We start from the raw sequence: 23,944 nt of genomic DNA, 5'->3' as shown, positions 1-23,944 counted from the left end.
CCCAGAAGAGAATCAGCAAAAGCAGGATAGGACATGTATGGGAGGGCAGACCCAGGAGAATTACAGGGAGGTGTACTGCAGTCAGACCCATCAGTCAGAGCCTGAAGCATCCCTACCCAGATTCATTTATGTGAGTCTATAAATTCCCTTTATTGTTTAAGCCAGTTTCAATTGGATTTTTGTATTATTTGTAAAGAACCAGAAGATTCCTAATTTTGGTACATTGGCCCAGAAGAGAATAGCTGTGTACTGTGAGCCAGATAGGAGCAGGGTATCCCTGGTATTGGTTACTCTAGAAAAAAGGCTAGAACAGTGGTACTCCAGAATCCTAAGGATTCTGAAGAGATGCCTCATGAGTCACGTGGGGGTGGGGGAAGGGAAGGACAGGGATTTGGGTTTTCCACTCTTCTAATTTTTATTTTTAAGTAAAAAAATGTATCTCCATTTTTATCTGTTTTATCTAATTTCCACATAACATGTAGTTTGAAGAAAGGGTGCTTTTTTTTAGAGGAGTTTGAAACACTAGGATAAACCTTCTGGGGACACTTTCTGCTGTTCTTTTGGCATGGAAGAACATACCTTGAAAATAACTCTGGGCATGTGACAGAGCATAATCAGGACTCAGATATTTCATACCTAGAAGATTATTATCTTTTCTAACAACAGCCATGCAAGGCAATTATTGCTACATTTAATAGGTGAGAAAGAGGTTAAATAACTTTCCTAAGGTCACATTGCTCCAGATTAGACAGGCTCAGGATTAGAACTCAGGCCCATCTGACTCCATGTTTTTTCCCACTGTTCCACCTTGAGTCACTAGATCATTATAAGAGACCTTTAATTTTCAACATAGTAGAGTCTTATTTCTTATGTTCTATTGGGTCTGAGTTTAGAGACCAGAGGAACGGAAAAGACATTGGAAGTTAGTGAGACTTAGCCAGATATGCTCTGAGTTGGGTGGTTATGTCTTTTTTTTTTTTAAATAAATTTATTTATTTATTTTTGGCTGCGTTGGGTCTTCATTGCTGCGCGTGGGCTTTCTCTAGTTGCAGCGAGTGGGGGCTACTCTTCGTTGTGGTGCACAGGCTTCTCAGTGCGGTGGCTTCTCTTGTTGTGGAGCATGGGCTCTAAGCGCACGGGCTTCAGTAGTTGTGGCATGCGGGCTCAGTAGTTGTGGCTCGCGGGCTCTAGAGCGCAGGCTCAGTAGTTGTGGCTCACGGGCTTAGTTGTGGCTCACGGGCTTAGTTGCTCCGTGGCATGTGGGATCTTCCCGGACCAGGGCTCAAACCCGTGTCCCCTGCATTGGCAGACAGATTCTCAACCACTGTGCCACCAGGGAAGCCCGTGTAGTTATGTCTTAAGAGGATAAGATTTTAAGAAGTACATAGTAGTCTTCATTATATAGGAATGATTTATAGTATTGGAGGCTCATGGAGCTCAGGAGAACCTTAGCTTTGTTGCATATAATGGAAAGACTCCCATGTTATTTTAGAGTTTTTAAAATACAATTTAGGGCTTCCCTGGTGGCGCAGTGGTTGAGAGTCCGCCTGCCGATGCAGGGGACACGGGTTCGTGCCCCGGTCCGGGAAGATCCCACATGCTGCGGAGTGGCTGGGCCCGTGAGCCATGGCTGCTGAGCCTGCACGTCCAGAGCCTGTGCTCCACAACGGGAGAGGCCACAACAGTGAGAGGCCCGCATACCGCAAAAACAAACAAACAAACAAAAAAAACCTAATAATTTATAATGACCTAGGAAAAGGCGATCTATTGCCATATTTCAACATCATGGTAAATATAAGCCTCCTAAAGCTTGCCTGAAAATCCCAGTGAAGATCACTGCCTGAAATTACAGGATATGCATGTTAAGAATGTGACTGTATCACATTATTATTTACAGATATTTGAATTCAGTAATCACTTCTTAATTATTTACTTATTTATACACATATATGAAGTGTACACTTTCTTTTACACAGTGATATTTGATCATTTGGTTCTATGCATTTTTTCGTTTCAAGATGACTCAAGGAGAACTGCACCTAGTGCTATAACGGAAACTGGCCCTCCTGCAATGCCAAGGTTACCTTCCTGCTGTCCCCAGCACTCGCCGTGTGGAGGGTCGTCTCAGAGTCACCATGCGTTAGGACATCCACACGCAAGTTGCTTTCAGCAGCATGGCCACCATTTTCAGCATCATCACCACCACCATCATACTCCCCACCCAGCTGTCCCAGTGTCTCCCTCCTTTGGTGATCCTACTTGCCCTGTGGAAAGACCTCCACAAGTACAGGCACCTTGTGGAGCAAATAGTAGTTCTGGTACCAGCTACCATGACCAGGTATGTGGAATTTGATGAGTTCATCTTGAGTTTTTAAAATTGTGGTTCCTTCAGGAGAAAAAAACAAACCCTAATGATAAAGTTTATATGCTAAATAAGTCATTCTTGTTGCCCCTGCAAGAGTGGCCTAATTTAATGATGTATGATTTTTTTAAATTAAGTATTTAAGATTTTCTCATGTAAATTATTGCAACTAATTGAGGGGGCCAGGGATGTAGAAAATTGGACGTGATACTAATTTTTATTCTGGAATGTTTTTAGGTGTTTTTAGTTAAATGTAGGTGGATCTAAACCTTTGGGATTTTATTTCAAACAAAGTGTTGAAACTGCAGTGTCAATCTAATTCATGAGAAATTCGGGAATTCTCCCAATTTTTTCCTCCTCTACCCTGCCTCCTATTCTGGAGCCTCCCTATAATCTCCACTCATCTAGAAATAAACAGCAGTCTCAGATGCAGACCTGTGACATAGTTTCTCAGGAGCAGATGAGGTTTTTAGTTTGTGGGAAATTGAAATGTCAGCAAAAATTATAAGAAATATTTTGCTAATTAAGTAAATTAGTTGATGTTATTAGTGAGTGCTTGATATGTCAAATAATATTAAATTAATATTGGTGACCACATGGAGTAAATAAAGTGAGGTGTTATGTGCTATTTTAACTTTTGCTCCATTGTCTCTGTGTATAATCGTGATGTAAACCTTGGTGGTGCATACTTTAAAAATCAAAACATGTAATTTAAAACTGTAAGTGACACGTGCTAAAAAATGTGCTAGAAAAAAGTCAAAAAGAAATTCAGAGCAGCTGCTTTACTGTACCCTCTGACCTTTCCTAAAGTACTTCATCTTTTAAATTTTTGCTGGTTATCTCTTCTGGCTCTGACAAATTAAAAGTAATTAAGAAAGTGGAGTGTTCCCTTAAGAAGAAAACACTAGCTGCTGATACCAAAAGGAAATTTGAAAGAGTTTAGTAGGAAATATTATTAAAGAGATTTTAGATGATGTTTTGGTTCTGATAACATTTCTAAGTATTAACATCTATGGATTGTCTAGACCTGTTCTACCTCTTGGGAATGAGGAAGCAACCTGAGTGAGTTAATTAGAGGAAGAATCTCTTTTGTGTAAAATATAGATGTAACCTACTCACCTATATCTAAGTAGATGTATTTGGACTGTACACAAAGCTTGAGAAGAATCAGCAGGATCAGGCATTCAGTGGTTATAACGGGTATGAAGGTAAACAAAGAATGAGGTTTTGGAAATATGAACGCTTTGAGATTGATGTAGCTATTTGTAGGACTCTGAAATTAGCCGCATGCTCATGAGCTAGCCTCGTATAGTCTCTGTTTGAGACCTGTGTGGACACAGCAGGAAGTTGAGGAGAGGGAGACTGATCTGAGGATTTATAATTGTGTGGATGTCTTATGATTGAGTGTCAGACTGTGTAGATAGGCAGAGAAAGATTGGGGAGGATTAGGCTTGACGAGAGGAGTTGCAGTAATCACTTGACTCTGTACTACTCCTTTTGATGTAGCTTTCTCTTTTGAGAGAATAGTTTAATTAGTGCTATGCACTACTTATGAGCTGTGTAAAGTAATATTTGCCATTTCTGTGCCATTTTGCTTACCCTCCCTTTTCCTTCTATAATAATAATTGAATGAACTGTTGGAATTGTGAGGAAGAGGGTTCTCTGTGTTGATTTTTCCCCTTTTCTTTTTATTCTCTACTTTTAACTTTACCCTCGGTTCCTTCTAGGAGGACCTTCACCCTACTTAACTCACTCTCTGGGAGTGTTCTTAATCACTGACTGGAGAAGAAGATAGGAAATTTGCTCACCTTCATAGTATGTTGATATTCCAGTCCATTTGCCAAATTTTAGCCTAAATAGGAAAATACGGAAAGGATTTGAACCATAAGTAATAATTCACAGTCTTAAAATATTACTCTTAAACTTTATTTATTCAAATTGGGAGCATATATTGTATTTGCCAACTTAAAAGAAAGAGCCCAGACATTTACTTACTTGATTGTAGACACATAATATAGAAGAGGAAAGTAGCTCTTTCTTTTCACCTTCCTACAGCTTCTCCTGTACCATCATCCTCCTTCCCTTTTAGTATCCAGAGTTTCTCATGTTTCTGTTATCCTTTGAGCTGGGAGGCCATTGAAAGTACAAAGACAACTCTGTCTCTAAAAAAATAATAATAATAAAATAAAATAAATTTTTAAAAAGTACAAAGACCACTATGGTTCCTCACTGGACTGGGTGACCTGGGCCTCTAATAAATGCATTACCCTAGCTTTCCTCACCTCTAGCCCCTCAGCTTTCAGTATTGAACAATTCCTGCATGTGATTCCGTATATAACATCTTTATTTTCTTTAATCATATTTTTAAAATTACAGCTGTAACTGAACACTAAGCAAAGACTTGTATTTAAAATACTTAAGAATATAAAGAAGCAATTCTGTTTCTGTAATCTGCTCTAGAGTAGAAGGTAAAGTGATTTACTAAGCACTTTTCAAAGTGCTCAGGGGAAAAAACTGAATTACTTTTGAGTAGAGATGGAATCTAGACTCTTTGATTTTCCAACTTGGTAAATGGGCCTTACCTAAAATTATATTCCTAATAAAAGTAATCGTGGTTTAATCTTTTTTTTTTAAGTGAAAAAAGTTATGAGGAAAAGCTAGCTAATGGTTTAGCTTGAGTAATCTTAGGCCCTTTGTTATCTTGGATAATGTTTGCACTATTAAGAGTTTCAGTTGAATGCTTGCTGTGTACAGTTTAAAAACAGAACAAATTTTTACCTGGAGCTTTAAATGTTTTCAGTGGTATGATTATATGTTTTGTAAAGGAGTCCTAAATTACCAATCAGAATTTTGGGGTAAAGGAGGATATGGAAGTATGATTTAAAAGTTTCTTTCTCTCTTAAAATCTAGATAATGGAAGAGAAACAGATCTTAAAATAATATATTAATTAACTTTTGTTCATCTTACAGCATGATCTCATGCTTGATTATTTAAAATTGATTATAGATTTTAAGTGTATAAGCACTACAATTTTTACAGTCCAAGATGCACACAGTATCTTTTTGGTGCTCAGTAGGTCTTCACACTCAAAATTTTTACCAGTTTTAAAATTAATAGATTCTATTTTTCTAGATTGCATTAGGAGTACTTTTATAATATAACATGAAACAATGTTTTGACCAAATTTTAGAAAGATAAAACATAGTTCCTCTTTATACAGCAGGCATTGCCAGTAGACCTGAGCAGCAGTGGTATCAGAAGTCATGGAAGTGGTGGTTTTCATGGAGCATCTGCCTTTGACCCCTGCTGTCCTGTTTCCTCTTCCCGAGCTGCAATCTTTGGCCACCAGGCTGCTGCTGCTGCCGCCCCGAGCCAGCCATTATCAGTAGATGGTTACGGATCCAGCGTGGTTGCACAGCCCCAGCCCCAGCCCCCTCCACAAGCCTCGCTGTCATCTTGCCGACATTACATGCCGCCTCCTTGTAAGTATGAATTTAACAGGCAAAGAGCTTAGAGGCACATAGATGAAGCATCGTCCTCTCCTCATGAAATAACCTTTCAGTAATACTAGTTTATAAATTTTTAGTACCTCCTTGGCCTACGAGTGGAGTGTATTTTTCCTATTTCATTCTCCCTTTACCTCACATACCCAAAACAGTCTTCTAAGGCAAAAAGGGCAGATGTTGTTGTAAAAGGTCTGGGAAAATAATAAAAAGTATATTTTGTCTGTTTGACATACTAACATTTACATTTTAATTAATATCTATGAACTTGTACATTGAATGGCACCTTAGATTCCTATAAAAGGAAATTTTAAGGAATTAGATTTATCCTTTAGGAGTAAAAGGAAATTTGAAAGTTTAGTAGTCATTTCTACACATAGGAAAGTAAACTTTGATTAATAATTCTGAAGCTTAACTGAGGCACAAGAGAAAATTCCTTGACAGAAAGCTTTGCCAATTGCAGAAAGGTTTCTGTACTCATTTGATGCGAACAATTAAAATAGAATCAGACATGGCTTTTCTAAAGAAATTGAAATCTAATGCGAACAATTAAAATAGAGTCAGACATGGCTTTTCTAAAGAAATTGAAATCTATGAGATACCATAAGAAATGAGAAATGCCCTTAGGCTGTGTAACATATATTTATTGCTCTGTTAAATCATAGGTTAATAATCAGATGGAAGCTTATTAAGTACTTTGATTTAAAAGAAACACTGAAAATTCATGCCAGGGGTAAACCAGAAAGTTGGCAAGGAAATTTGCTTTTGTTTTGATTACATACAAGGGATAATTTTCAGTTATATATCTTCTTAGATCTCTTCTTCCAGTCCTATAATTTTTAAAATCTGGGTCCTGCAGGCATAGCTGGAGTCAACCCAGAATTTGTACAATGAAATCTGGTGATATATCACTTTTCAAGAATGCAACTTCAAAGTATAAGGTAGAAAAAAGGTTTTGAAACGAGTTAGTTTTTGCAAAGCATTGACCAGTGGGCAAATTCTCTGTGTGAACACTGGTATGATATACAGGCTGTTCTGTAATACTGGTCGATATTCATCTTTAATTGATTATCTTTTATTGAGAACTCAAAATGTTTGGTTTTCTCCCCCTCCCCTTTAAAAATAATATACTGAAGCAATTTATAAGTGTATCCATTCATCTTTTATGTTCTAATAAAAAAATGTTTTAGACTTAAAGTTGTTTTACTTTTATCGTAAAAGTAACTGGTGTACATCCTAAGAAATTCAAACTGCAGAATGATATAAAATGAGAAGTTAAAAGCCCTTCTCCTTTCTTCCCACTAATGCTAATATACCTCAGAGGTACCAACTGTTTATAGTTTATTATAAAACCTTTTGGAAATTTTCTTTCTCCACACGTTATTATGACATATCTCTCCTTTTTTAAAAAAATGGGATTATATCAGACATAGTATTTGCCTCTTGCTTTTTCATTTTTGGTTTTTGTAAAATTCGACAATACATCTTATATTTTTTTCATATTAGAATATAAAAATCTAGCTCATTTTTTTAATACCCTCATAATATTCCATTGTATATTAAATTAGTCCTCTGTTGATGGACATTTAAATTGTTTGTAGTTTTTTAGTCTATCTGTAGGGTAACTTCCTGGGAGTGAGATTGCTGGGTTAAAGTGACATGCTGAACTTCAAAGCAAGATCAAGAACGTTTTTCTGTTTGTTTGTTTTTACTGGCAAGAACACATAAAATAGAGAAGAAGGGAAATGGTCTGTGGGAAGGCAGAATATGTCACCTTTATACAGTTTTATTTAGATAAACAGTGTATTATAATGATGGCTGAACTTTTCACCACACATAAAAACTGGCAACTATGTGAGGTGATGGATATGTTAACGAAACTGATTGTGGTAATCATTTCATGTGGTATACATGTGTCAAATTATCATATTATACACTTTGAATATATTGTTGTATTTGTTAATTATACGTCAGTAAGGTTGAAAAAAATAAAATGATTAATGAAGAGTTAAATAAACTGATTCATTCCAAAACAAGACTTAAAAATTTTGTTATATTTGTGAATATTCTTTCTTGTATAATGATTACAGAAGTAGAAAACCTTGACATGAAACTGGGAAAAATGCTCTAAATTTGAGGAAGGATAGTTAACAATGATAAAACTTAGTGACTTGCTTTTTGATGACCAAGGAGTACTGAGCTTTGTGACTTCTTAGCGTGAAGCATTGATTTGAAAATATAACTTTTAGAAAATCAGTTTAAAAATATGTCACAACTTACATTGAGCTTAGTGAAAGTTTCCTTTAAATATTGTGAATATTTAGTTACTATTTCCTTTAAATAACAATACATACTAGCAAGGTTTCCTTTGAAGTATGGCTGAATGAGTCCATGGTTACCTAACTTTCACCACTGATGCATGAATCAAAGCAATTAAAAATTGAAGGCAGTCTTTCTGTAATGAAACTAGAGAATAGCTGTAGCTCCATACCAGGCTACCAAGAAAAGTCTTACAAATAAAATGAAATTAGAGCTAAAATCCAAAGAGGAGACAAACTTATTTTTAGACCTCAAACAGATGCATATCCCTTAGAGTAAGAGAGATACGTATTCCTCTGAGGGACCTTTCAACAGTCACTTTGCAACATAAAGATTCAGGATGAAGAAATGGGCGAAACCATCTTTATAAAGGCTGATTTCCATGTCAAGCTCCTGGCAAATATACCCCCTTCTTCTTAATGTAGCACTGGAAAAGTGGCATGGGGCAGGAGGAGAAGTGCACTAATGAAAGTATATGTTTGCAGTTGTGCCTAGGACTCGCAAATTGCTTTCCTCTTTCTAGTGCTCTATAACCAGTAAATGACAAAGGAAAACAAGATTTATGTATTTATATAAGTATATAATCTATATACTATATACATTTGATTATACAAAAGCAAAATACTTGAGTATGGCAGAGTAAAATTGACAGGAGACAATTTGGAAAAATGTTTATACTACCTTTTTATGACAAAGCTTGCATGTATACAAGGAATACTTATAAATCAACAAGAAAAAGGTGAATAATAGGCTAAGAATATGAATAGATAATTCTGGGAAGAAATGTAAGTGGTAAATAAATACATAATTTTTTTCTGGTTAGCATTTGAAAAATTTAGTGATAGTGTAATTAGGCAGGAGCTCTCATGTACTGCTGATGGTAATTAATTATGTAAACTTTGGGAAGGGTGTTTTGTCAATCAGTATCTGAATTTAAATTATTCTCTCAGACTCAGAACTGCTTATAGGAATTTATGCTTCTGTAACTTTATTTATGTTTCTGTAACTCTCTGTGAGCAGTGTGTGTGTGTGTGTGTGTGTGCGTGTGCACATGCATGCGTGTACACACGCGTGTACATGCATGTATGAAAGAGCACAAGGGGAATCATACAGATGTTTATTGCAGCTTTGGATTACTTCCAGTTTTTATCAGTGGCGATTTCTTCAATAAATTTTGGTGCATTCGTATAGTGGAATGCTGTGAAGCTGTGAATGAAGTAAAGCTATATATATTGACGTGAGAAGATACCTATGATTACTCAAAGAAGAAAGCAAGATGCCAAACAGGACTAAGCAGACTCAAGCATTGATAAAGTATTCATAAAAATTAAATGTGTGCTAATATGTCTGTAAAATATAATAGGAATGTATTATGCCAATATATGCTCAACTGTATGGTGCCTGTGCTTTTCTTACAGATGCTTCTTTGACAAGACCACTTCATCATCAAACCTCTGCCTGCCCCCACTCTCACGGAAACCCTCCTCCTCAGACTCAGCCTCCGCCTCAAGTGGATTATGTTATTCCTCATCCTGTACATGCTTTCCATTCTCAAATATCTTCTCATGCAACATCTCATCCCGTGGCACCTCCACCTCCAACGCATTTAGCCAGTACTGCTGCACCAGTCCCTCAGCATCTTCCTCCCACACACCAGCCAATTTCACACCATATTCCAGCCACAGCACCTACAGCACAGAGACTGCATCCTCATGAAGTGATGCAGAGGATGGAAGTTCAAAGAAGGAGAATGATGCAGCATCCAACGTATGTTTTATGTTTTTAAAAAAATAATCACACTTTATTCTTTCGCCTTCTATTTCCATTGGTCTTTAAACCTGTAAAGTCTTTAGAAGTGATGTAGCTATCCTCAATTAATAGTGATGTAACTTAATCCTCAGTTCACTGGGAAATTAATTCTTTACTAACCAGAATGTTCCTCTGTCTCATCCTGAGTTGTAGGTGCTGACAAAAAAAAATCTATATCAGGTTATTTAATAAAATCAAAGCCCTTTCAGGATATAACCCAAGGTCATTTATTTTTGCAAGCTAATCTTTGTTTCTTCAGTAGTCCATACTAAAGATTAATGTTAAAATTGGTGATCCTGAGTAACAAGATGTAAAGTTATTAAAGACTGAATTTGATTTATTTTATGTTACCAACCAGAGGGAAGAAGGGTGTTAGTAGAAGTTTTCAACAGCTGACATTGAAAAACTAGTCTTATTAACTTAGTTTATTTATAAATTTAAATATTAAGATATTCCCCAAACATTATGAAAAGACTATAATTGAACTTTTTGTTTTCTTTTGAAAATTCAGGATCTGATATTCTAATTTAGGGCAGTGTACTTTGTTGGTCTTACTCTGCCTGCCTGTTTTGGTAAATAAAAGTTTGCAGGAAAACAGCTACACTTGTTCATCTGTGTATTGTCTGTAGCTTCTTTCACACTACAGAAACTAAATTGAATAGTTGCAACAGAGACCATGTGGCCTATAGAGCGAACAGTATTAACTATTTGGCCCTTCCAGAATGTTTGCAAAACTCTTGATCTAATCAATAATCTGGCACTTGTGTAACTTCTTTCTTTAGTTATATAATTTAAGGTTATATTCAGAAGCTCTAGCTGTTTCTGCCATTCTAATATAGTGAACCTTTATATAGAAAGTTGCCAATTTCATATTCATATCTTCCAGTATCTAGAAAATTAAGATTAAACATGCAAAATCTGTAAATGTGTTCGAAACTAATAGTAAGAATTAGACTATAAAAAATGAATCCCTGGAGCTGTTTTTTCTTAAGTGCCATTTGTTTAGAACTTTATGACTATTTGCATTTGTAAATTTGACAGACTTTAGACTAGAAAGAGAAAATATAATTAGCTGGGATGACAAAGTGTGAATGGAGGTAATGTCAGTTCCCTGGATGGGTTGACATGTGTGTTTGAAAAAAATGCACAAGTTAAAATTTTTTTTCTTAGAAGTTTTATCCATTAAAATGGATGAATATTATTACAGTATAAAGGTGAAGCAAAATAAAATAGTTTCCATTTTTCTGCTTTATATGTTTATATAAAATAACTTCTTTGTGCCTGTAGCATATGCTGGAATATTAATTTTTTAAATTTTATTTAGTCCCTATTCTATTTAAAATAATTGCTGTAAAGCAGGTATGCAAGATAATGTTAAAACTGCCTTTTTCCTTGGGTGATATTCGGATTGGCGGCATTGTAATAAATGAGCAGTGAGAATTTGTGGGATTATGGTTTCTTGATTTATTATTAATCATTAAATTATTTTATATTACATTTTTATAATTTATAGAATTAATTTCAAGACTAATCTGTAGATGTTTGTAATAGTAATACTATATTATTTTTTCTACACTAAGAAATAACCAATTATTCAATTATTTCCAGTGGTCTTTTTGTGTTCTGTGTTTCCAGGCGGGCACATGAACGCCCCCCACCCCATCCACATAGGATGCATCCAAACTATGGTCATGGGCATCATATTCATGTGCCTCAGACTATGTCCTCACATCCTCGACAGGCTCCAGAGAGATCTGCCTGGTCAGTATCTTGTTTATTTCAAAGCTATGCTCAGTTTCTTGTGGTGGAAACCTGGAAGAGATACTTTGTAGTGGAATGCCTAGAGAAGGGTAGTGTGGAGAAACTGAATTCCAGCTTATCTGTGAAGCACTGTCTCTGGGTGAGTCCTAAGAGACCTGGAGAGGAAAGAGTAGCAGCTTGAGTTCTGGGGCAGGGAGTGTGTCAAACAGGAGTAGAGCTTTTTGTTGTTGTTGTTTTTCAGGGATCTACCGTCAAAAGTTAACTCCCTAAACTTTTCATAACTTCTTTATCCACCGCCCCCCACCTTTGTACTCACATTTGCTGTACCACCCTTAACCCCTGCTGTTGACAGGGGAAATCCAGCCAGCATCCTCTAGGCTTGTGTTCTTTCCTAGAGAAATGGAAGCAGATTTGCATTAATTTTCTTTCTGGATCTGTTGTCTGTGGGCAGTCATTGAGATCTTGATCCACAATGACTTTTGAGACAAAACATAAAATGAGAATAAATAAAAGAATATTTGGCATTTACCAAATTTTACTCTTTCTAAAATTTTGTTTACCCTTGCTTTATAAGGTAATTGTCCTTGATGCCAACAATCCAGAGGCACTATCCAACAAACGGAAGACCTGGGAGCACACTCATATAAACCAAAGAAGCAAACTCTATTCTATATGCTCCTCAAGAAGAATCAGACTTTTAGATTGGAAGGAACCTTAGGGGCCATTCATTGTATTCCCTTCCTTTGTGAGATGTGAAGCTGAATGCAAGTACTTTGCTCCTCACGCTCACAAAATTGGATCTTTGAATGTTAATTCCTAAAGTGAATTTGAGATTATTAGTTATATCCTTTGGGCTAAATTATCTTTTTTTCTCAGCTAAGTAAGATAAGAATCTTCAGATTACTTTAAAAAATGTAAACATCATCCCCCATTTCTGTTGATAATAAAGACACTGTAAAAATGTCTAAAATTTAAACTGTTCTCCTCTTTTGTCAGGGAACTGGGAATTGAAGCTGGAGTGACTGCAGCTACTTATACACCTGGAGCATTGCATCCTCACTTGGCCCATTACCATGCACCACCTCGACTTCATCACTTGCAATTAGGAGCTCTTCCTTTAATGGTAAAATAGGAACCTTTCAAAATTCTGACATAGTTGCCTTCGAAAACTATTCTTCCTTTTCTAAATTAAATATTTTATTGGAAATATTTTTAATGTGTTGTTAATAGGTATTTCAGTAGAAGTTGAGAATTATTAGATTGAAACTGTGCTATAAGAAGGTATTAGATATATTAAAATATGTGTTAGTATTTGCATTGTAAAATATATTCTTCTTAATGTAAAAAATGACAAATTTTTTTCTTTTTATGTGAAGATGACAATCTTGATCCACTCTCCCTAGGACATGTGCTTTATTTTGTTGTAAGTGGTAATGGGTCTGCTCTAATGCATTCATACTTTATTTTCTGATCAGCAGGACTGTATTAATTCTCTGTATCTGATTTGAACAGATTCAGATTTTGTTGATCCATTTTGAGTTCTAAAGAACACATTTCGCAAAAATTGAGTTTGCTCTTCACATAATACATATTGTGTGGTACAGAGAAGTGAGTAGTTTTGTCTTGTAGGGGTAGAGGCACTGCAGAGAAGGTTGCCAAGACACTTTATTATACATGCAACTTCTAAGCAGGCTTTGGAAGAATTGGGAATGGTACTCTTACAGTGGCTACAGCATGTAAAGAGCTTTCAAATAGCATAAGCACAAGGAAATCCAAGTAAGTTGGTATTTCTAGATCTTAGGGGTGAGGGTCATTCAGCAATGAAATATCTGCCCTGCTAAGAAACTAGGGCTCAGGAACCATTGAAAGGGGAATGTCTTGATCATATTTATGTTGTTAGAGTGATTTAATCAGATTGTAGTTAAATAGACCCCCTCTTTAGTTGTGTGTAAAATAGATTTCATGGTAGGAGAAGGATACTGGTTAGGACATTATAGTAGAAGAGATAAAAGATGGTGAATGCCTGAACAAGGGCAGTGGCAGTTGACATAAAAAGGATGGGATACATTTGAGTAATATTTAGGATGACTTCCAGATTTCTAGCTTTGGTTATTAGGTATATGATGTTGCCATTCACTAAGTTGGAGAATATTAGATGAGGGTTTAGGGAAGGGGTTATTAGGTGAGTTAGGGTTTGGACATATTGAATCTGAGATAATATGTGTATCAAGGTGGGATGTCCAGTAGAAAGTTAGGTTTATGGTCTGGATCTCCAAACAATAAACTGGTATCTGAGTTAAAGATGGGTTGTGATCTGTCAATGTACAATGTATATGTGTCACATATCTGTCATATTACATGAATCCATGGAAGAGGACTAGATTTCCAGGAAAATCTAATCTAATCTAATTTGTCAGACTGACAAGAGATTGAAAAAAACCTTGGAGAATAATAATACTATATTTAAATGATAATACTGTACTTCAAACAAAGAATTCCAAGAATTGGCTAGAGAAGTTGAGGATAAATAAAGTTAGAATTATGTCAAAATAGTATGGTCAGTAGCGTTTCCATCACAAAAAAGTAAAGTCTGAAAAATGTTGACTGCATTTGGCATGGGAGTGGTTATTGGCGGCTTTTGTCAGAGTGATTTCAGTAGTGGTGAGGGATGGAGATGGGGTGCCTCTTAGATTACAGTAAGGAAGGTTAAAAAATGTGGAGACTGTGAATATAAACTACTTGCTTTATAAACTTGGCTGTGAAGGGAAAGTGGGAAATAGGGTTGGCATTTGTTCCAGGTTTAGAGAGGTAATTTAGGTTTGGAGAAACTTGAAGGTAATTTTAGGTTTAGGACAGAACAACATTAGCATTAGGGAGGGCTTGTTTGAAGATGTCGCGGAAAAGGGGTGGGTAGCAGCTAATTAAGGATGACCCAGGGTCGGGGAATAGGAGAAGAGGGGAGGAGGTGATAGAGCTGACCTTTGAGTAGGAGAAAGAGGAAGCTTACCCCTAAAAGCTAGAGAAAGGAGGCTAGGGAGGGTTACAGGGGAGGTGCAGCTTTAAGTAGTTTGGAAAGCAGGAGTTCCTTTCTGATTTTTTTCATTTTCCTTGGAGATGTGTAGGAAGTTAGATTATCTGCTTAAAGCTGGATACTATTGATCTGGATTATGAGGAAACTTGCAGATATTTAAATACTAGGCTATTTTAAGGGTAAAAGTTATTGCCTATTTTAAATTCTTTTCCATGTGTGAATTGTCTTTTAAAGCTGTAAAACCTGCTAGAAGTATGTTATGATTCAGCGGAAGCTGATTAAAAAATAATTTTGGAGATTTATTTATAAAAATGGAAGAATGGTGCTCTGTCTCAGAATCTCCCTTTCCTAGCACTACGGTCAACTCTTGTTATTCATGGTAGTTATGTTGTGTAGATTTGCTGTGAACGCTGACTAAGCAGATGTTGAACTATTGGGGTGGCCAAAAAGTTCGTTTGGGTTTTTCCATACGATGTTACAGAAAACCCTGAACGAACTTTTTGGCTAATCCAATATTATTCCTAAGGGTAAATACAGCCCTAGGTTATTGCAAGCTTCTAGTCACAACAACCAGTCAATGCATTACGTTGCTTTAATGTGTTTTTCTGTTTAGAGACACCTTATTTGACATATACTGTTGATTCATTAACATTGATCTCATGGCCAACAACACCATAGCTCATGCCTGAATGAAGCTTATCTACACACAATTTCTGCATAAAGCACATCACAACCTTCTTGCACTTAGGAACACTAGCCAAGAATTAAGCATTTTGTTTGGGAGCCATTTTAAACAATAAAATGATCTATAAATAGCACAAAAATGTGAAAAACATTGCACTAAGTAGATTGCAAAAAAGACACTTGTTTACAGTGTAAGAGCTGAAACAACTAGGCAGGGTCTTCTTCCTCTAGGCTGGGAACACGTATTGGGCAAGTCAAATTTTTTGCTGCTCTGTGCAGGTCCATGAATGACTGTGAGAGCATGACTATTGATTCTGGAGTTACAAATAAATTCAAATAAATTCTCTCAAGTAGGTGAGTTCACAACAAAGACATCCATGAATAATAAGGATTGACTATGCCTAACAAAAAAATTAGAAAACACTGTTAAAACTTTCACTAACAGAGCCAAACCAAAAAAGGAGCCAAGGGTACCTTTGACTATTTGGGAGTTAGAGGAAGGGGAGTAAAACTTTTATGTTGAAGTTAAGTTTTGTGCATTTCTGTTTCTTAATACTGTTCAATAAAGCTCTCTGAAATTGATCAGATCTTATAAAATTTTAGCCTTTATACGTTTAGGCTACTAAGAACATCGTTCTTAGGTTTGAGTATTTTCTACTTAGGATTCTTTGTGCAAAATAAATCAAGTAGAAGAGAATTGTTATCTCGTGGAACTGCTGTTCCCTTTTTTTTTCCTTCTGATGACGGTTTGAGTTATTATAAAAGAGATCATTTTTGAAGAGGAACCTGTTAACAGAATGTTTTTTTGGAGCTATATATACTTATTGAAGTTGATTTTTGTGAGAAGCTGGATGGAGAGAATTGAGTGTCTGAATTATTCAATGGTAGCAGCAAAACTTGAGCCTATTCTTAATTGATTTAGCCTATCTCTTCTACTAAAATAGGTTCCTGACATGGCAGGCTATCCTCACATTCGTTACATTTCATCAGGCTTGGATGGAACATCATTCAGAGGTCCTTTCAGGGGCAATTTTGAGGTATGTAATAAAATTAATGAAGATATTTGCCACAGTATCCGTAATGCAGAGAGAGAATATATGTAATATTAATATTTACAACTGTATAGGATTGCTGCAGTGGCTGGGGATCAGAAAGCAGTAAAATACCTGAATTTCTGATATTGCTTCTAGGGATTATTATAGAAAAGTTTATAAGTGATATTAATTTTAGTGTCAGAAATTACCCAAGTATTTGAAGAAGAGTAAATGAAAATATCTAATACAGAAGAACGTAGAAATTTATTGAATTAATATAAATATCAGATAAAGAACCATACTATTAAATGTGAGAGAAAAACCTTAATGCTTTTTTTCAAAAATAAATGCAGTAGACTTACGTGCTTTATTGAACCCATGTGATGTTTGTAATACATTAGAATTGAGCAGTAACATTTTCTATATAAATCTACCTTTTGCAAATTATCTTGGAAATCAGTACTATCATTTTTTGGACCAATTCATTGTTTTCGATAGCTCTTATATTGTACTGTGTGGATGAATATAATTTAACCATTCTCCTAGAAAATCATTTAGGTTTTTCTAATATTTTCCTACTACAATCGATGCTTAATGCTTTTTGACTAAGCTTAATTTTTAGAGAAGCATTGCTATAGAAAAATAAACCTAAGTAATTCAGTTTTTCGCTAAATATCTTCTTGTTTGAATTTTCAGGAAGAACAAGTCATTTGAATATGATGTAAAGTTTTTTGGTTTTTTTAAAAATTTATTTATTTTTGGGTCTTCGTTGCGGCGCGTGGGCTTTCTCTAGTTACGGCGAGTGGGGGCTACTCTTCGTTGTGGAGCATGGGCTGTAGGGCACACAGGCTTCAGTAGTTGTGGCGCACGGGCTTAAGTTGCTCCGCGGCGTGTGGGATCTTCCTGGACCAGGGCTCGAACCCCTGTCCCCTGCATTGGCAGGCGGATTCTTAACCACTGCACCACCAGGGAAGTCCCTGATGTAAAGTTTTGTTTCTTCATGTCAGTTTGGAAGTTGGAGTCATTGGGACTTAGAACTATTGTTTGACCTGTTTCCCTATTTTACTACAATGATTTCATCTTCTACATGCATGCACACATGCTTACTGATGTACATAGTACCATGCAGTAATATGCTGCCCTAGTCTGCAAGGATGACTTTGCCATACCACTTCAGTTGGCTGAGAAAAGAATTACAAAAAGTCATTTGCCTTACTGTATATATGGCTTTTTGAATACTCTATTTACATTGCAAGTTTATAAATATGGAACTTTATTGCTTTTACAGTATTGACAGTGCTGTTTAAGGAATAATCATCCTGACTTTTAATACTAGTTATTCTTCACCTTCAGGAACTTATTCATTTGGAAGAAAGACTAGGAAATGTCAATCGTGGAGCATCCCAGGGGACAATTGAAAGATGTACATATCCACATAAATACAAAAAAGTAAGAATTTATTTTATGAAACATCTACATTATTATTGAAATGCATAACATTTAATATTATGGACTTCCTTTGAGTTTGTGGAGTCTAGCAACTACATTTTTCTTTTCTTTTTTTGTGGTACACGGGCCTCTCACTGTTGTGGCCTCTCCCGTTGCGGAGCACAGGCTCCGGACGCGCAGGCTCAGTGGCCATGGCTCACGGGCCCAGCCGCTCCGCGGCATGTGGGATCCTCCTGGACCGGGGCATGAACCCACGTCCCCTGCATCGGCAGGCAGACTCTCAACCACTGTGCCACCAGGGAAGCCCTACATTTTTTATTATTAAAACAATACATGCATGTGGTTAAAAAAATTGAAAGTATAAAAATATATACTCTGAAGTCTGTTACCCTACTGATCCTAGTTTTCCTTCCCAGAAGAAAAATCATGCTTAGACATTTCTTAGGTATTCTTCCACATATTTTTAATAATATGCATATGTATATATTTTTCTTTCACTTTTAAAAATAAAGGGGATAATATACACACATTTTTGCACATTTTCTTTTCATTCTATATCAGCACCTACAGATGATCCATATTCTTTTTAATCACTTATACAGAATTCCATCATACAGTAGTACCATAATTTAACTAGTCAGTTATTTTGATGGACATTTAATTGACCTACATTTCTTATATTCTACCCTTATATTCCTTATGTAGTATTACATCTAGAAGTTATGGACTAGGCATGTTAAATAAATTTCTTTCAACAGACAACAGTGTTCTATCCTGTAGAGACTAATAAAGTGTGAAATTTCTGTTCATTGTTTTTTTCATCCTTTTTCTAAGAGTATTAATGAGGTATTACCGTTAAAGTCCTTTCAACTGTTTAAGCTAAATACTATAATTAGCATTAATTTTTTGAATGTTATTTGAAATGTTCATTAGTAAAATAAAGTTTATTTGGCTGTGCTGATGATAGGACAAAAGTAGTATATAGTATTCTAATTGTGATTAAAAATGATAAATTTCAAGCTAATGAATTTCTGTTACTTTTAATTTTGCTTTTGATGCTGATTATTTAAGGGTCTTACAAGAACACTTAGTTGATAATAGTCACTTAATTCATCCTTTAATTCATGACAGTTTTGCCTGGGAAATAAGTTGTGGGTGAATGTGTGGTTTTGTTTTGTTTTTCAAATAAACACAGACTTTACTCAGTTGTTCAATAATGTCATCTCTACTAATAAGGTAACAACTGATTGGTTCTCACAGAGGAAACTGCACTGCAAACAAGATGGGGAAGAAGGGACTGAGGAAGACACAGAGGAAAAATGTACTATCTGTTTGTCTATTTTAGAGGAAGGTGAAGATGTGAGGTAACTAGACACTAATTATCTAAAATCCATTGTCAAAACTGTACAAGATTTTATTTGAAAGTAGACCAGAACCCAAATAAAGACTACTCCTGGCATACCCTGTTACCAGTCTCTGACATGTAGAATTGCCTTCTTATAGTGAGTGAAATAAAAAAGATTAAAGTGTCTGTATTAACAGCAAAGGGGTGTGGATGGGAAATATACTACCTGTTTTGGGGCCACACCAAGACTTGGCCAGGGAAATTTTGTGGGCAAAAATGTCTTCTTTAAATCTTGCAGGAAGGAGAATTTGAGAGGTGAGAGGCTTTGGAGGCCAAGACAGATGTATTAATGTATTCTCCAGAGTTTAAAGAGGGGGATCCAGATTAGCTCCATGCAGTTTGTTTTACAGCATCTTTTATAAAGTAATCTTGTTCTAAAATTTCCTCTCAGTTTGTAGACTGTTTTCTTCTTGCAACTTTGTGGTTTAGGAAATGTTATTATGCTAACCAAATATTAATTTTAGACTTCTCTTTTTATAATCTCTTAATTGTTTTGTTCCTATTCTGGTTTTTTCTAATGTAACATAATCCCATATGAAACAAGTTCTATAACATATATAAAAACTGTATAGTAGTCTTGTTGCCCTAGTTTATAAGGAAAACTTTATCATATTTCTTCAGTTGGCTAAGAGAGAGAAAAATTGTTATAAAAAGTTGTCTACTATACCACATATAAGGTTATTTGAACACTGTATTATTTCCAGTGAAGATTTATAAATATGGATGATAATTGTTTTTACAATATTGACAATACTGTGCAAGGAATAATTGGAACACCTCTTTTTAGCTATTTTTACAAAATATTAGGAAGTCTGAAATGTATGACAACTCTTAACGGGGGTGGAAGTTGAAATGGACACTTAAGTTAGTAACTTTTATCCTACTGTTACACTTAGATTTAACGTTACCCTGTTATTGCATGGAAGCTTTCTTTATTTCTCAATTTCCAATTGGTAGTGTAGTGTACTAAAGTAAACGTCTCTTTTTAACCTAATTTTAAAAGAGTAGCATAGAATTAAGTGGATATAACATGAAAACAATATTATTAACCTTTAATCAATCAGGTACTTAAATTTAATATGTAAAGATCCTGTAGACAGAAAGTAATATTGCATATTAAGACATTCCTTAATCAGTATGATGTGGCTGCTGTATATTTACAACATAAGTTCTAAGGCTTTTGAGAGAGAATTAAATGAGATTTTTTTGAAAGTGCTTCACAAATACAATGATTTGATATTTAAAAATGTACTTACAGTATTATGTTACAGGAAACATATTGCCAACTCCAGTGCATTGGCAGCTCATGTAGAGAAGCAAAGCTGGAATAATTGCCCATGTAATTGTTGTTCTTAAAATTCTTGAGATTTTACATAATTTGATTCCATACCTGTGACAGTTAATTATCTTGGTCATTTACACATTATATTGCCCAGAGTATTAACTTAATGTAGGTGTAACTCTTGAGTATGGAGGAGTGTTTAGAAAAATGTTTAGTAACTTCAGAACATTACTGAATTATTACATGTATCATTTGTTTAAAAATAAATGCACTACACTTGTCATAAAATTAATTTTTGCTTTTTGTTTTGTTTGCCTATAATAGACGCCTTCCCTGTATGCACCTTTTCCACCAAGTGTGTGTTGACCAGTGGTTGATTACCAATAAGAAGTGCCCCATATGCAGAGTGGACATTGAGGCCCAGCTGCCAAGTGAAAGTTGACACCATGTTTCAGAACTCTTACCCTCCCTCTCATTCCCACCCTCCTGGTACTGCAGTCTACCAAAGATGGCATGACTTACCTGCGCAGATTTGGAAGCCGTGAACTTAGAGTGCTGGCTCTGCTATATGGTACAACTAATGCTAGACCTACAGTTTATGTATACAGTTGATTTTGATGTATTTATAAAAGCTTTTTTTTTCTAGATTTGACATTTTTCCTGTATCATTTTACTGTATTTTTGCATGGTTCCTTGTATTGCATTTCTTTGCACATATTATGGGCTTGTGACCCTAAACTTGCAGGCAAGATTAGCTGCTTTAGTAAGTAGAATTTCGTGGTCTTTTTGTTTTTTACATAGTACCAGGTCTTGAGAATTACGAATTTTTTTTATCCATTACTAACGTTTAATTTAATCAATCATGTACTTTAGTTTAATGTGTAAAGATCCTCTAGAAAATGATAATATTGTGTATTAAGACATTCCTTAATTAGGACAAAATGGCTGCTGTATATTTACAATATGGAGTTCTGAATTAAATACCATTCTTGATACTGGGAACAGAATACAAACCATTTTCAATCAGATGCAGGTGGTATTCACATCACCAGAGTGATCAATAGAAATTTTCTTGGTGTATCCTTTTCCTTTCAGCACAATGCAGATAGAGTTGAATATTGATATCATACATTTAGACTGCTGTTCTGATTGTATTTATCTTTTTCCTACATTGTTTAGAACTTTATTTCCCAGATTCAATTTTTGCTGCTGTGAAACAGCTCTGATGAACACTAAATAGTAATTTCAATTAGCTGGATTGTACATACTTGCAGATTTAACAAAATTTTAGGGAAATTGGAGAAGACATGTAGAATTTTGTTCAGTCTTCTGCTAAGCACGTATATTAAAGATATCTGCTTACATTGATTTTTGTAAACACATTTAGTCAGGATTTAGAATTGCAGTCATCGGCAGGTATCTGTGCATTCATAGAACTTCTAAAGGTCCCAGGATCACTTTTAAAGGGATTTTTATTAGTTTAAAGATAAATAAAGTCAGCTGAATCTACATGTCTCTTGTTTTATTTCTCTTTAAACTTGAAAACAGTAAATCTGCAGATACTGTGAGGCACAAATTATACTGTCAACCTACTGTTGCTCTGGTTTTAGACTCCCACTTCATACATTACCAAGAGTCGATCACTGATTTAAAAATTTTAATTTCTATAGTTAAGATTTACTGCATAATATAGAATATTAAAGTTAAGTTAATGTACTAACATTTCTCCTTTGGAGAAAGTTTTAATCCACTTAAGGATGTGTATTATCAAGATACTTTCATATACAGGATAGCCTAATTTTATTTGTCTAAATATGCTTAATATGCCCCAGATTGCAAATGCATCAGTCAGTAACATCACTGTCTGTATGTGGAAGACATGTTCCCATGGGTCATATGTGAAGATGTCGATAAGCTTGCATTAAGCCACCTGCTTTGTAAGTGGATTGATTAATAAATAACTTATATTTCTATTGTCTTTGTGTTTCATAATTCATTTTTATAAAACTGTTTACACTGAACATCTTGGAATTCAAAACAGTGATCTCACTCAAGTTGACATTTGCATAATTTGATGTTTGTATTCATTCAGTTATGGCTACTTGCCCTTGTTTTGTATTAGTAAATGTTATACCGTAGTAATTGGCAGTATCAGCATGCGTCAACATAGTATGTGTAGAGATGGAGGATGGACTATAGTTTATAAATTTGGATATAAAATAATATATTTAAAAAGAATACTAGGGACTTCCCTGGTGGTACAGTGGTTAAGAATCAGCCTGCCAGTGCAGGGGACACAGGTTCGACCCCTGGTCTGGGAAGATCCCACATGCCGACGGGCAACTAAGCCCATGCGCCACAACTACTGAGTCTGCGCTCTAGAGCCCACAAGCCACAATTACTGAGCCCGCGTGCTGCAATTACTGAAGCCCGTGCGCCTAGAGCTCGTGCTCCGCAACAAAAGAAGCCACCTCAATGAGAAGCCCGCGCACCGCAACGAAGACCCAATGCAGCTCCCCCCAAAAATTATAATAATAATTTAAAAATTAAAAAAAGAATACTAGATGATTAAGCTGCAGTTGTCGAAGGGTTGTGGGAGGAGTGGCAAGACAGAATGAGAGAGAGAAAAAGAGAGAGAGAGACTTTGTTTGCCATCTTACTAGGGACAAGCGCTAGTAGCCTGTCTTCAGGTAGCCTGTGATGGATGTAGGACTTTACCACTGGAAAACCCAGGGTCTGTGCCAAGGGGTAAGATGGGGAGAATTCTATACAATGGAGGCCTTCTTCATGCTCCCCAAAACACAAATACAGATAGATTTCTCTCTTTTTTTAATATTAGATTTAGATGCACAACTACCTATTGACCTGTTTAATGATTGCTACTGATTTTTTTAAAATCTAAAGTATCATTACTTTAAAATTTATTTTATGCAAGTATTTGTAGCATATACCTGAATTGTTAATGCAGGAGCTTCTTAAGCTACTGCAATTAATTACAGAAAAATGTGATTAGTAATGAACCAAGTGAGAAAGAAAATAATTTTTAGTATTTTAACTTTCTGTGCTTTGTTTTGGTGTCTTCCATATCCTGCTACATCTTATGTCAAAACGAAAATTTCAGTGATAGCTATCCAAATACTTTAAAAACTCTTTTGTCAGCAAATCCTTATGTTCATCGTTGTTAATATGCAAGTGATAAACTGATATTTGAAACATTTTTTTTAATCTGGTGACTTTGTTTAAGCTGCTAGCACATTTCATCATTTGAAATGTTCATCGTTGTTAATATGCAAGTGATAAACTG

General features: G+C 35.5%; 1 protein-coding gene across 13 annotated transcripts in view; it reads left to right on the top strand.

The window, feature by feature from the left end:
* The window catches only part of RNF111 (ring finger protein 111), an 80,550-nt gene extending 57,932 nt beyond the window's left edge, over positions 1–22,618 (top strand). For 6 of the 13 annotated variants that reach the window (XM_022579644.3, XM_022579636.3, XM_089904655.1 and 3 more), the window contains 9 exons: positions 2,019–2,338; positions 5,584–5,845; positions 9,604–9,952; positions 11,603–11,755; positions 12,752–12,878; positions 16,415–16,507; positions 17,858–17,953; positions 19,190–19,317; positions 20,965–22,618. In XM_022579644.3, the coding sequence (XP_022435352.1) occupies positions 2,019–2,338; positions 5,584–5,845; positions 9,604–9,952; positions 11,603–11,755; positions 12,752–12,878; positions 16,415–16,507; positions 17,858–17,953; positions 19,190–19,317; positions 20,965–21,082 (1,646 nt within the window). In that variant the 3' untranslated portion in view covers positions 21,083–22,618. The remainder of the gene's footprint in view (positions 1–2,018; positions 2,339–5,583; positions 5,846–9,603; positions 9,953–11,602; positions 11,756–12,751; positions 12,879–16,414; positions 16,508–17,857; positions 17,954–19,189; positions 19,318–20,964) is intronic. The other 7 variants (XM_022579643.3, XM_022579637.3, XM_022579642.3 and 4 more) reach the window with 7 other exon arrangements.
* Positions 22,619–23,944: the final 1,326 nt, after the last annotated feature.

Source organism: Delphinapterus leucas, chromosome 2 (assembly GCF_059928025.1).
Source record: "Delphinapterus leucas isolate spDelLeu-1000000601 "Yukka" chromosome 2, BTC_Dleu_Yukka2, whole genome shotgun sequence".
In the NCBI taxonomy this organism is placed as follows: Eukaryota; Metazoa; Chordata; class Mammalia; order Artiodactyla; family Monodontidae; genus Delphinapterus; species Delphinapterus leucas.
This window is presented reverse-complemented; position numbering and strand designations above follow the sequence as displayed.